The sequence below is a fragment of the Aphis gossypii genome, chromosome 1 (assembly GCF_020184175.1).
Source record: "Aphis gossypii isolate Hap1 chromosome 1, ASM2018417v2, whole genome shotgun sequence".
Taxonomy (NCBI): Eukaryota; Metazoa; Arthropoda; class Insecta; order Hemiptera; family Aphididae; genus Aphis; species Aphis gossypii.
This window is the reverse complement of record NC_065530.1, coordinates 49469913-49486153: the sequence shown is the minus strand read 5'-3', so window position 1 is coordinate 49486153 and position 16241 is coordinate 49469913. Positions and strand designations below refer to the sequence as shown.

Sequence of the window (16241 nt, the reverse complement as noted above, 5' to 3'; positions counted from 1 at the left end):
AAGTAGATTTACATATTCAAGTGTATTATAATTACTATACGATTGATAATATTTAGTGATGCGTATTTTATTATGTGCATTTATAAAAACGCAGCAAGATTGAAAATTAATCATTTTTAACCTTGCACATTAATTAAGTATCTGAAGTTAAATTACATAACGATTGTTACGTTATTCAAACTCATTACTTCTGTTGTATCTTTTAAATATATTTTTTTGTATGAGTAGCAATTAGGTAATAACGAAGTACCTAATACTAATTAATTATAATATATCATAATATATTATAAATATTATTTCGTAAAAATTAAAAATTTAGACACTCATAACATTTTTTCCTATAATGGTGATCGAGTTTTATCTTTAGATATTTAAAGAAAAACGTATGGAAAACTTAGCGTTAAATTAAATAACCTTAGATATAAACACAATTTTTTTTTATGAATTTTCAACTACAAAATTACTTATACATTTTCGCGATTTTGACATAGTCTGTAAAAATTTGAACTTATAACACTTATATATATATAAAAAATTGTGATTAACGATTTTTGATTTTTCTTTTGCTGCAATAATACCAATTTATAAGAAACTTTGTATTACATTTTAAAGTTTTTTTAGCCATTTAAAATTGTTTTATCGACATTACAAAAAAAAAAAAAATGCATTTTAGTTTAAAATCGGAAATAATAAAATAAATAATACATATTCAATTATAAATATACAAGTATACAATATATTACTTTGTGTACAAAAATTAAAGAATAGCTAGAAGGATTTATATATTATTTGCTTATCAATGAACCAACTAAGATTTATTAGCTTTGCATTTAAAATATAATTGTATTCTATTTGTACTATAGTTGCATTATTTATTCGAAATATTATATTATATTAAATAATTCGATTTTTTTTTTCATATAAGAAAAAATATACGTCGGACATTTTTTTATTTATAAAAACTTTTTTTGTGCTGGTATGTTTTATCCTGAAATTAAAATTAAAATTTTTTTATATGGATATAAATTCAATTTATTTTTTTCGCAATACATCGATGAAATTCGATTATAAAAAGTGTACTGTCAATCATACGACAAAAAAATTTAGTTTATATATATACAAGAGTTTTATTTCTGAAGAAATATATTGGTTTTACAGTGATGTTTATTTAATGTAATCATTTTTCCTTTTGAAATAAGTGGTTTAAAAGTTTGCCCTTCAATACATATTGTAAATTGAACTCTGATAGTATTTTTTAAATGTCACTTCTAGGATTCTTTAGAATTTTAAGAAATTACAAAAAGCTGTATTTGTGCTAAAAACACATAATTTAGTACTTTCAAAATCTTGATCACATCTGGATAAAGCAAATATAATATGAAAAAATGAAAAAAAATGTATGTTAGTTGGTTTTTTTTTATCTTTTGTTTTACATGAAAACAACGATAGTTTTTGTAAGTATTTCACGTTGTAAACATTTAATTTTAAAATATAAATAGTTAGGTATTAAGTACTCTTTATATTAATATTTATTATATAAGTATATGCTTCATAAAATTTTACTAATAAATTAAACGATTTAATGTTTGAAAAATATCTTAACATATAATACATTTTAGCATTAAGTGCTCATAACTAAAATGAAAATAAATTAAATAACTAAAGTTGAAATTATACAGATTATTTATTCTTAGTTACTAGTTATCTCTTGTTTACTTATTATAGTTTTGTTCTATGTGAGTAGCAGCAGTAGCACTGCGTTAGAAAATGTATGTATGTAACTGTACTAGCTATTCAATTTATTTTTATTTTTATCCGTATAACAATATTATGTAGCTTAAAAATTATTTATGAATTCATTTGACACTGATATTCGGTCAAAAATTTAGCAGCATAATTGACAACGTTAGAGACAACTTTTGCATAATGTATATAAAAATAATATATTTAAAATAAATTGTATACCTAGTAAAATTATACATTCACATAATATATTAGTTATTAATTTAACGGGTATTCATCTGCTTAAATGACTATGTACTATGATAGATGATAAAGCCAATTTGTAATATTATTTTGTCCAGTTTGTAATAAAATTGTATAATAAAAACAATGAGAAAAAAATTGTTCAAGTTTACCTGTAGTTAAGGTCACTAGCTGTAATAGCGTAACTAAGCGGTGATATGTTTGAGTACATGAGCACGAGTCCCATCAGAGCACAGACGGTCACTTGATATGAACCCAATCCAAAATTGCTTAAGATCTCGTCTAAATCCATTACTTCTCCGGAATTCACTTCTTGGTACTATATACGAAAAAAAAAAAACAACGGTACAATCATTAAAAATACTCAGACAGTATAATGCGCGGTTGTATGGTATTATTATGTGATTAACCTTACGGTGAGTTGAATACCCTCGACTAATGCTCCAAAAAATAGTCAAATAATAATATGTAGAAAGGTTTATCATAAAATTATATAGATTATAATATAAATATAATAATTATTTTTAGTAGGGAATATATTTCGGTTAAAAATAAAACTAATAATATGATGGACCTAATAGAGGGAAATTGATCATAACGATTATTATATATGTATTCGATAATTCGATGCGATGTAGATATTGATTGCTAAAGTATATTTGCTCCGAATGAACACAGATAACAATGATTTGAAACAGATAATTCTCTAAGATAGGATTAAGATTTAAGTTGCAATAAACCACGCTGTCAGTGAACTTAAAGAATATTTCAAACAGTTAATATAACTTAAAATTCTCAAAGTAAAATACATAATACGATGTGCAAATATATCTCATATATTTTATTATTATTCACATTTATTTTCAATTTTCTCAAACGGCATTTTGCAATTATAATAAGCAAATTTTAAAAAGTATAATTTAAAATATATATATATGTATATTAAACTAGTCAGTATCTTTCTTCTCTTAGCATATACGATTTTATTTTATTTTTTTCTAACTTTTAAGAGTATACCCACATAAAAATATAATATAAGATATTATGTTTAGTAATTCATTAACCATAAAAAAGTAATTTTGTATACAAATTTGTGACTATGTTTAATGATAGTAAATAAAAGCTTACCTACACTTTTAATTACCCAATATACTAAAGAAGACATTTTGATATTTTTAGACATAATACATTAATGTATTTATATTAAATTATGTATTTTGTATTAAATACCTATACTTGATATATTATGTGTGATATTACTATATTTTATTATCAGAACCGTTACACTCGTCCATAATGTAGTACTGTATGAACGAATGATATAATAATAATATGATCTATGGTTGTCCATGGGCACCATACAGTTCGTCCCCGTGACACAATAGAAATAATAATAACATAATTAAAACAATCGTGAATTATATTCAGTAGAGATTTCAGTGAAATGATTTATTTTATTTTACGCTGTTATTTTGATATATTTAACGATATGAGATGGAAATTATAATACTGTGTCATGCCGTTGGTGGTAAGTACCTAAATATAATATTATGAACTTTAATATAAGTAATGTATATCATCATTGTCTTATTCAACACTAACATAAGGTAATATTATTCAGATACTAGATTATAGGTAGGTTATATACAACTTAAAAGCGTAAATTGAAATGAGATAACAACGTGTGAAATGTTTGTGTAGTACACTGTAAGTATGTCATATATTGTTGAACAAAAGTGAATTAATAACAGCGGTGAGTTGAAAACGCAAACGAATGAAATTTCAAATGCCTAATATGTTAATTATATAAGGTACGTTATAATTTTTATATGCATGACAAATTAAAATGTCTAACAATAATACTTATGAGTAAATGAAACAAACGATAAATGTAATAAATATAACTTGAAAAGTTAGACTCTAAATAGAGTGCGCTAAAATAAAATAAAATAAAATAAAAAATATATTATATCTACAAACATATATTATACAAATAAAATTTATAAATTATATTTTATAAAAACGAGAAAAATAATATTATTAGTAGGCTAAAGTTTTCTATTGCCTAAATTATAATATATACTACGCTGAATATGTCTGTTCATCATGTCTATCATGTATGCATGTTTAGTAATTAACAATAGATATCATTATCAAATGTAGAACCTACTATGCTTGCGAATATTTGCATAAATAGTAAAACAATTTGAATAAAAAAAATCTCTAAGAGATAGGAATGATAATTTTTTTTAAACTTATGAAAACCGTATAAATGTTATTTATATCAAATAGGTAGATAATATCTAATATGAATATTGCAATAGTACCTATATCAATTATTTGATAATATATACATGCCTATTAATAAATAGATAGTTGTCACTAGTTTATGTATAGTTATATAAATAATTATAGGTAATACTAAACATTAAGTATTCATATTTTATTTTAGATTTATTGTTAAATGTTATGTACTTCAAAATGTATTCTTAAAAAATGTAGTTTTTAATCTTATTTAACATGAGTTTTAGCAGACAATTTTTACGTTAGTTTAATATGTAAATAATGATATTATTATACCTATATACATTATAGATTTAGTATTAGAAAAAAAAACAAATTTTTCTTTAATATATATGTATTTTTTAAGTTATTATTACTTGCAATTTTTAAATTGGTAATCGTTATTTTAAATTCTGTTTGGAATGATGAGAGTATTGATTTTATAATGATTTCTTTTTTTTTGTATTTACCAATATACGAGTACCTATATACCTACACACGATTAGTTATCAAAAAAATGCTTTGATTTTCAATTATGAGGGTTTCGGATTGCAAGGTTAATAAAGAATAATAAGGATTGAAATTTTCACTGGATGTTACTAAAAATTATATTGTTTTAACAACTTATAAGACATTTATTATTACCTATTTATTTTATACATAGATATTGTTATACATATTACAATAAAAAAATTGAATTATGTAAAATTATTTTTCTACCACTTCAATCACCTTATCATCAACTGTTTACTTTCGTGATAAATTAATCACTTAATGTAAGTTAAGTGTAATAATGATTTAAATGTATAAATGAATGTGATTTGTTAAATAAAATGTTTAGAATATATAAATATTTTTAAAGCTTACATTAATTACTAATATAGTATACATTTGATAAATGTTTATTGACATTATATTTAGTAGTTACATGATCACATATTATGTACATATTGGACGGAGTTATAAGAAATCTATCATTAACTCTGATGTTGGCAGATTTTACTCGTTGACCTACCTATATAGTATATATAGTACTCCAATGGAATTTGCATTTGAACTCACAATGAATAAAACGATAGACAATTAAAAATAAACATGATCGTTTTACAAGTAGATCGATTAGTATTTTTTTTTAATTAAATTTTATAAAACTATACTGTACTAAATTTAATTGTAAAATGTTTTATTTAGTTAAGTACCTATATCTTCAAGCGCAAACGAATCAACAAATCAGCAAAGCGTATTTCTGCGTAATACGTATATTTTGACGTAAATTCTGAAGTAAAAACAACTTTAATTATACAATATTTCATGTTGTTTGTGTTTATTTTTACCGAATCTAATTTACCTATATTATAACTGCGTAAATCTACGTATTTATTACTTTTATTTTACATTAAAATTTCAAACGATTACCATTATATTTTGACGACGAAGAAATACTATTAAAAATAGTTAACATAACTAAATGCAATTAAATTCTTAAGGTAAGTTTACCAGTAAAATTGCAGCCTCAAAAAAATTAGTCATTCATAACAGTGGAAACATCTTAAGTTAAAGGATTAAATTTGATGCATTATAATATATTATCTATAAGAATAACATTTGTTAAGATTTTTTTTTGTCTGGCAGTGGTGGGAAAAAAGCTATTAGTTATATTAATTATAGGACATGGCATGGCAGGCTATTTAAATGATTTGGTGGTTATCCATTCGAGATCAAGGAACTTAAGGAGTCATTTGATTTACCAATAATGGACAGCAGCTAGTGTGCAGCTATTTATTTCATATGTAAATCAAGTAATATTTGTTCAACAAATTTACAATTATTAACGTTAAAATTTGATTTTTCGAAAACTGATTTTCTGAATTATAAATTCTTTGATATATTAGTTATCGAAATGAAACACAATTATGAGGTGAGAATAAAAATAAAATAAAGACATTTCAACATTTGTTACCTAATACTTAAAACTTAAAGATAGTTTTAAAGTTATACTTGGTCCAGTCTAATCTGTCTAACAAACAATGTCTATACTACATCGTTGAAATTATTTGAAATATACAATGGCCTGGACTTCATAGATTGTTTCTCAGAAAAAAGTTAAGAATAAAACAAAATAACGATTTTAAACATGTATTAAGATATTATTTATGTACGATTATAACACAATTTTCAGCATGTTTTTGTTAATTATACTGTTAAAAAAAAATCTTAGGCATTTTGTTGTTTGGAAACCAAATAATGGTTTTACATATAGTATATACTATTATAACCATAACTTTTTCAATAGATATGTACTTTAAGTTGCTGAATCTTACACAGTTATATAACAAGATATGCAACATTATAGTATCTATTATAAGACTGTTACAGTACAGATAATCTTCCCACACGGAATACACTGTATACATTTACGATTTACATAATATTATATAATATAAATAGTTCTAATTGTCTCATTCTAAACGAATATAAATTAAATCAAACGCTAATAAACTAGTAGGTAACCTATAAAAATCACATACGTACTTCTAACAGAGGGTAAAATAATTTTTTCTTATTTCAATTTATCACGTTCAACAACAGGTAATTTTCAAAGTTTTTTAGGAACTTAGGTATATGTCCACAGTATACACCCTGTGAACAGTCCGTGTATTATGTTATTTTACTCGTCAATTGTTATATAATTACAGAACGATGCGACGCTGTTGACCTTGATTTTCTAACTCACTCACTCGTAAAATAATCATGCGTTTCACGTGTTTGGTCTTAAAAACCACAGTTAAAGGAAGTATCTTAAAACAATTATAATAGGAAAACCACGATTGCGGTATAGCCATCATATTATACACAAGTAGCGCATAGATTTATATACAGTGATAGTATAACATATTATATTGCATTGTGCGTCATAATATAAAACCTAAGCGTATTTTTTTACAACGCACCTCTTTCAACACGATACAGACATAGGTTTTTCTCTCCGTCCACAATGCGGCCATTCGAGTAAAACATACTCAGAATACCAGCAAAAAATCTCTTTATATATATATATATATATATACATTATACATAATACTGATTTAAAGACCCCCTCCTAAAAAAAAAAATAGCTTATTTCGTCGACAACACTTATAAATAATTATAATATTAGATGACGCCCCACCCGCGTGTGTTGTCTCTGTCTGACAAATATAAAACAGGAAAAACTTTCGTTCAATAAAACTAATTTTGTGTGCTTAACTTAAGTATTAGAGTGAAATTACCTATTATCAAACTTAAAGGTACCTAAGAACATTATCTGTATTCTCTCGATGGTATTTTACAATACTTTATTTTTTTGTGAATTATGAACGTAGGTAAAGTATAGGACTTACTTCATTATTCTGAAACCACAATAACTTGTATTTCGATAATTTCATTGTCATATTATAATATTAACTATGATCTATTTATTTCGATTACAAACGAAATAATTTCGACAAAGAAAAGCAAAAAAAATTTACCTATGTCTGGCGATAACATATAGTAGGTAACCTGGTTAATACAACACAAACAAAGAAATATATTATGACATTATCAACTTATTAAGTAATTATCAAAAAGAGTACAACTAGAGAAAAAAACAAAGTAAATTTTACTTCACTACAATCAAAATGATACAACACGAATTTATACATTGATTAACATAATTATTTTATTTTAAAAATTAATTTTTTATTATATTCACCATCAGAAAAGAACTTGTTACAAAATCCGAATCTTAAATTTATATGAATTGTGGAATTAAAATATAAATATAAATATAGTATCATTTACTATTTGTTTATTTACGTTTATATGTATATTTATATCCTATGTTTGGGGAGCAAAATGTATGCTGTCAGTCGAAGGTCGACAAATCTGCGAAATTTTGATAACGGATAAAAATTTTAAGCCCTTCCCCTCCTTTGGACCAAAAATTTGTCAATGCTGCGATCGTATTTATCCCACGTATATACGATTTAGTGGATGATCTAACAGATTATACAAAATATATGATATTATACATAGGTATTGTCATAATTCATGGTCTACGAGTCTCTTCGCATTAATATTTTGTTACGACCGATCGACCAGCGAACGACCGCCACCCATCGCGAACGAATGCGCACACTGTGTGCGTGTTCTTTAGCTTCTTTAGTCGCGGTGGACGTAAATCTCCGTCGACATAACACGTAATTATTATATTGAAGCGCACGCACGACCCAAGGACGATTCCCGGAGTCGATCGGCCAATCGTCTTATTATATTATTATTTTTTGACAACGTTTGTTTGAATCGCATTCGAAAAAATCACAGCCAAATACGATATAGTGATTATATTCACGCGTGATGTTATTGAGTCGTCTAGACTCTTTTCCTTAGATTTTGAAGAATAAAAAAAAATCCTTTAAATTTGTGCGTATAGAGAAATGATAGTGATACATTATAAAATAGGTAGTTTAACAATCATATGTTTTTTTCTTATATACCAACAGTAATCGTATTTTTAGTATTTAGTATTTGCGTTCAGTGACAGGTATAATAAATATACCGAATTCAATGCAGATTGTGCACTTTAGAGATGGGCGGGTTTTTTTTATTTATATGCCTCTTTTCACTCTTCGCGATGCATTAATGCGTATTGGTAACGAAAAACTTTCAAATCTATGACATACCTGTTTTTTTTATATATAACCTATTAAATTTAAAAATAATCAATGCTATAAAAGTTTGAAACTCTTGCCCATATTTATATTAGAATATTAGAATTTTTGATCACATGTATGTGTTTAATGTTTTGAATAATTTAAGATACCTAATTATATATTTTTATTTATTCTTTCATAAAATACTGAATTTTAAGTCTAATTCAATTCAGAACTGCTCAAATATTATATTGTTTATCAACTGAAATTACAATTTTTTCCAATACTCGCATAGATATTAAAAATGGTGTCAAGTCTCAATATTCTGTTCTAATGTAATTCGAACGTACTCTAATAACAATAATATACATCGTGTAAAATAATATGTTGAATCGTAGAATTGTGCTTTGCGTAATGGAATATATGTGTATAGTAAAATTATAATTCTATACGAAAATTTAATCGAACTGTGCCAAATCATAACAAATAGTAAATGGATACCGACAAGTGTTTAAAAAATAATAATAATAACAACAACGAAAAAATATTAGATCATATGTATATTGTATATATTATATTATATATATATATATACGTGGCGAATTCATTACTATTGATATTCCATAAAGTTTAACATTTCACACACTTATTTTATTTAATTGTATAATGTAATACTTATTGGAATAATGTATTAGAAATCATAATATGTAATATTTTTCTCACATAATTTTAAAATAAGTTCTATTTATTTACTGTTATTATTGAATTATACCCACGAGTGTATGTAATAATAATGGCATGCCAAAGTATAGGTACAGTTATATTAATATTATAATATCATAATTTAACCTAAATTATAATTTGAAAACTATAGGTATATGTAAACGGGTTAGATACAAAACAATTGTTTTATTATGGTATAAATTATACAGCAGGCAGTAAATAAATATTTGTTAACGTGACACACCTAAGTTGTTTGAAATTCGTTAAATTTTAAAAAAAAAAATAAATAAATAATAATATGGAAATAAAGCACTATAGTAGCTTTGAGTGGTTGGAAATTCGGGGTCATTTGTTAATTATTTTGGCGCCTGTGTGTTATGTTTCACAGACCGTTAAATTGAAATACAATAGTCGTGGAATTAGCTTAGGTTCACGAAATCCCCAGTAAAAAAACCGCATGCGTTTAATTAATTTCATTATAACCGTACATTTAAAATATTAAGAAACGTATAATTTAGATCAATTAGTTTCTCATTAATACAATTCTGAAGACATATATACGTATCTTAAGTAAACACGCGAGATTCATCAACTATCTAGTACTCAAGTCGAGTGTTAGTACATCGTAATAAATATCAAGAGCAATTGGATTAATTTTCCGATTATTTGTTAATGTAATGATTTGTGAGCTTTTTTATTTTCAGGCTAATTAAATGGGTGCTATAGAATTGATTCTAAATACTACCATTTTTAATCAATGGTACTATTAAAAAATATAAAAGTGTATATTTTAATTAAAATAGAAACAAATCATACGTATGGAGAGTGAATTTATCGAATAATTTATCGAATATTATTCAGTGTCATATTATATTATTATGTATAAAAAAATTATGTATAATAATTTTTATTTATAAATATTTTATTAAGCAAATGGCGAACATGTCAGTAATTTGTGTGGAATTTAACCGTAAAAATTGATTTCCATTTAGTTAATAATTTAATAAATTAAAATTAAAATAATTATAATACTATGAAAATAATTATAAATTAATTAAAAATAAAATAATATTAATATTTAATTACAGCAAATACTTTTATATAATATATAGTACCTAATCAAACCTTACCTTAAAATGTCTTTACATTTGTATTACTTTTTTATACTAACATATTGATTATAAATGTGAAATATATAATGATAATAACAAAGAATTGTATTATAAATACTTAAATAAAATCAATATATTATGAAAGAACGCAGTCATCTTTTATAGTGATCTGCGTGCACGTTTTTGAATTAAAAAATATGTTTTAATTATGCCACCGAAATAATGTGTTTTCGAAAAACGAGTTTAAATAAAACCGAAATTTGGTAGGTGCCTACTAAATGCATAAAACTATCTACAACAACTACTATCTACATGCTATAATATTTCGTGGATATTGCAGCTATAAAAACACGTTATTTATTCATCAATTAGGTAAGTAAAAAACTATTTTGGATAGACATCAAATAGTTTTCATGAATAAAAAAAATGAATAAGACGAAGATGAAGAAATATTACAACTATTTATGAATAATTCATTTTTGAAAAAAAATAACGTATGATACTAACTATAGTATACTGATGCAGAGGGTCAAGGTTGGGAATGTTTACGAAAACATCGCCGTATAATCGGTATAGCGTTATAAGTTTCAAAATTTTACTTATTCATATCAGGTGTAGGTAATGATGTATTACCAGCAATTTTTTCACGGAGAGGGTATAAAAAAACTATTAATTTATTATTATCGCAATGTAAAAATGACCCCACTAACTTTTCAACTACCTATTTTATTTATGAAAAAAAAATGGAATTGAAAGAATTAAAATTTTAATTTTTGATTAATTGACATTTGATATGTTCAAAAGTGAGAGGTTTGAACTCAGATCCCCTTAGGTGATCATTTATTTAATATTTGAATATTCTGTATAATGTATATTGTACTAAATAATTCGAACCATAATAACTATTTGGAGAAATTTATCATATATACTTCTGTATTAGTTTGTTAGTACTTTTTTGTTAAGATTTAAAAGTCGATCGATAAACGTTGAAAATGCTGACATAAATCTAATAAAATTTCATAAAATTTTATTTTAAAATCTAGTTTTCAAAAATATAACTTTACAATCATTATATAATCCGATAATAGTTACATTTTTGTTAGGGTTGGTCACTATATAATAACTGATTAACGAAACATTAATTTAGTGGTTAAAGAAAACAATTATAAATACGATACCTTAGTTATAATAAGAGTCTTTGTGACAAGTTTATCTTACCCTAATTTCGAAGAAAGGGAGGGTTATATCAATTGGCCTTTCCCCTATTGAATTATGATAATACAATAATAATACGCAAGGAAAGTATTTAAAAGCAATTAAAATTAATATCAATTATTATGAAAATTATAATTATATACACAGATATCAACACATAAAATATTTAAAATTAAAATTTAATTAATTAAATGTAGAATAATTAAATATATCCAGATATTGGTATACAATTAACTTCGATGAAGATATTGTTGTTTTTAAACATGTTATAAAAACAAAAACATGTTAACATGTTGTATAACATGAAAAAAATATTTATATCTTAATTTATTAAGGTTCCATAGCTTTAAAATTAATAAGAATGCAACAATATACCTAGGTCTAAAATTTAATTATTCTAAAGTTGAATTGGTTTCATTTATTTTTGAGTATGTAACGTATCTTGATGCAAAACATTTATTTATAAATATTTATAGTCAAAAAATATTGAAAAGTTTCCAAACTGAAACATGCAGTTTTTCACTATGTATATATAATGTATTTAATATATATTACTCAGAAGTCAATTAAGATTGTCAAGTGATTTTTAAGCGTTTGACGAACTCGTTTAATTTGTCAGACTACAACCAGTAGATCGACCGAATTCCAACCCCATTCCTCATAAATATGTCATCGTTATACACAAACAACTTTAAATGAAGATGTGAAAGTCGAAGATTGTTTTTCATGTATGTTTGCATCAAATGTTATTTTAAATGTATTTTTTTAACATTTCCCACGCAACTCGTTTTTTACAAAATGATTTACAAGGCACTTTTATAAGTGGATGAGTTTATATAAATGGGTAAGACTAGTGAAGTTGACAAATCTGGGCTTAATTATGTTTGATTGATTTCTAATATAATATATAAATATTTTAAATATATAAAATTATTTTAATTTGTCAGAAGGAATTGCAATTATGTTTTGTTATACAGTTATTGATACGACATAAAAACGTATTAATTATAATAGATATTCGTTTTCTTTTCAAAATAAAAATAAGTCATGAACATACACACTTATGGCTCCATGATATAAAAGGCTAGTATTGAGTATATAAACTATGGTTCTATGAAGTATCAACCTAACGCATTTGGTTTTATCTTTGCCCTTTGCAGAGTAAGAAATGATCTCAAGTTTGATATCTATTAGTCTATAAGCAAATACGCCGCTACCTACAATAATGTGAGAATATTTTATTATGTTATGCAATTCAATACATGAACAATATCAATGAAATTTACATGGTAAAGTATATAGTTATACACATAAAATATTAATATCTGTTTAGTTTATCAATTATTATCATCATATTATTATTAGTAGGTAAATATTGTAAAATCAGATTAATACGTAATTTATTGTATATTCTAAATCAAAAATATCAGATTAGATTAGATGTTTATGAAGTGGTGCCTGTCATTGCTTAAAAATGATGTTAGTATATGAGCGTTCTATTATAATTATTATAATTTATAAAACATACTAACATTTTTATTTAAACAATGTTATTAATTGCATTACATTTTTGATTTACGTAAAGTACGATTTTATCTTTGTCGTTGTGATATACGAAAATCAAGAAAAGTGCCAACGCACAATTTTTCATATTATTTTTAAACATGTATAATATGTACGATGTCCATTCATATTTAACAACATTAATGTTATTTTTCCTTTTAATACTTGATTAAATATCTGTCACGTATGTGAATACGAAGATACACAGAATCATAGAATATAAAATATGATCAATTATATAGGCAAATAAATAAATATAATTTAAAATATAAAATATGTTAATTATACCGATTATAAAAATTATATTATTATATTATTCAAAGTATTTCATATTATTAAGTTATAAGTAAAAGGTTTTGTAATAATCTAATATATTAAAATATTATTATAATGGCATTGCTAAATGGTTTTTTATTTATTATTGAAGGTAAACTAATTATGTTTTATTCGATATTAATATTTAATTAGATATTTATGGTTTTTTTTTTATCATATTTATATATTTTTATATTAACTCTGGGTCAACCATAATAATTATAATAAGCATTTGACTTTTTATCATAATTGATATTTTTGTCAGAGCATTTATCCTTTACGCCTATTTTGCTTATTCTTATCTTGAAATATGTCAAAATTAATAGTTATATACTGTTATAGGTACCTATGTCCTATATAAAATCAGAATAATGACAGAAGACAATCAATTCATTTTTGGGATTAAAATTGAATTTCGAAATTTTAAATTTTAAAAATAAAGGTTTAGAGGAAATTGAAAATTATTGTTTTTAAAAAATGTGATAGTGATTAAAATTTATTTGGGATATTTTATACAATTATTATGCTTACATAATAAGCTAAATAATATATTCACTTCACACAAAAAACTTTCAACATTAATACTAATTTCAAATATTATTAAACATAATATATTATAATAATTCATAAATATTTGAAATGTATTCCACTAAAAAAATTGTCATTAAAAAAAAAAAATACATTTACAGTAGGTACCTTAGTATACCTTTGGTATAAATATGTGTAGTATACATCTAACTTATTCTAGTCCTATAATATATATATGCGTTAGAAATATGAACATGATCTTTCATCAATTTGGTATCAAATAAACATAGTTTTCGTTATTTTCCCGATTAAATATAAACACAAACAAGAACATCACGGGAAGCGTATATATTTTAGAATTTATATCTACCGAATAGATATAATTATATTATAACGATTTTGTTAACACAATAATAATAATAATACGTATCAATTTATATTCAACACAATATACGTCACCTGAGGATATTGTTTTGATTTCGAATGAGACTGTGAGTTTGAATCGGTGGATAAATATTAAATAAGAAAAAAACAGCGTCGGTGTTGACAGTACTCGATACTCGATGCTACTACATCTAGTATAATCCGATTGCAATTTATGAGCATCTCTAGTAGATCCCCACTAGAGTATCCCTACTATAATTTATTATTGGTTATAGATAGAGTATGTATATACTTAATTTATATATAGGAACCGTTATACCTATCATCCTACTTTCGCCTTTAGTAAATCATATTTGTTTTTTGTCATTAATTTAACATTCAGTATACACACCACCATATGAAACCTAATTAAAGTATAAAGCTGTAAATGCACATATATGCATACGTTATTTGTCGTATACGTTATTTTTTATTGAACAATTAATAAGATGATAGTCAGCGAAGCTGTTTTATCCATAATTGTACTAATAATATTTACGAGACAAACACCTAAATTATAATTTATGCGCACTATATGTGTTACTCGTAACAATATTGTAACATATTTTAGATGAAATTTGTCAATACAATTTTGACTTATAATTAAAATTTATTAGATGTATTAAGTTTTTACTTCTTTATTTAGTTCTAGTTAACTTAAGAAAATTGTATAATTTGCTCTGTCGTATATATGATTTGAGTGTCCTATAGAGAAGGTCATTGTGACACTATTCATCATACTAATGTATATGTTAAATTCGAATTCAATGATAAATCATTATGTAACAAAAATTGATTTTAAACGAAAAAGTGACATTTGGATTAGTAAATATAGATTTAAGGATAATTTATATAATGTTATATCTTATAATATATTATTTATCAATTCAATATGCCAATTTAACTTTTGCTAAAAACATACCATTTAACTCATAATTTAATATCAACGTACGGTATAATGATGTGAATATATCCGTGGTTTAAATAACTTAAAATTAATCTAAATATTTTGAATAATTTTATTGTGTATGGTGTATACAAAATAAAAATGTACGTAATGGTAAATAATGGTTTATAGTTTCTACATCTAATATTTTTTTAATGACAAAAAAATAACTAAAAACTTTAAAGCAAAAATAATTATATTAAGTTTGAATAACCAAAATCTTTGAACTTCAAATAATTAACACTAAAAAATTTTAAAATATCTGTAGAAATACCTAGAAAAAAACCAAAATACTCTAAAAATTATATGATATATTTAAAAGCATATTATTGTTATTAAATTTAAATATTAAGTGAAATTTTTTAATCACTACGATTATTTCTTCATAAATTACAAAAATAAAAGGACGGTCAAGTGAGTAATGCTCTGCTGTAATTGATAAACAATTCTAAGTATAGCTATTGAATATTGATG

General features: G+C 24.1%; 1 protein-coding gene across 2 annotated transcripts in view; it reads right to left on the bottom strand.

Annotated features, from left to right (window-relative positions):
• Positions 1 to 16241, bottom strand: part of LOC114132487 (solute carrier family 22 member 21-like) — a 30549-nt gene that overhangs the window by 5834 nt on the left and 8474 nt on the right. The window contains exons 1-2 of one of the 2 annotated variants that reach the window (XM_027997954.2): positions 14858 to 15016; positions 2139 to 2305 (exon numbers count right to left, since the gene is read on the bottom strand). In XM_027997954.2, coding sequence (XP_027853755.2) covers positions 2139 to 2278 — 140 coding nt within the window. In that variant the 5' untranslated portion in view covers positions 2279 to 2305; positions 14858 to 15016. Of the gene's footprint in view, positions 1 to 2138; positions 2306 to 14857; positions 15017 to 16241 lie in introns of those variants that run through there. The other variant, XM_027997952.2, reaches the window with a different exon arrangement.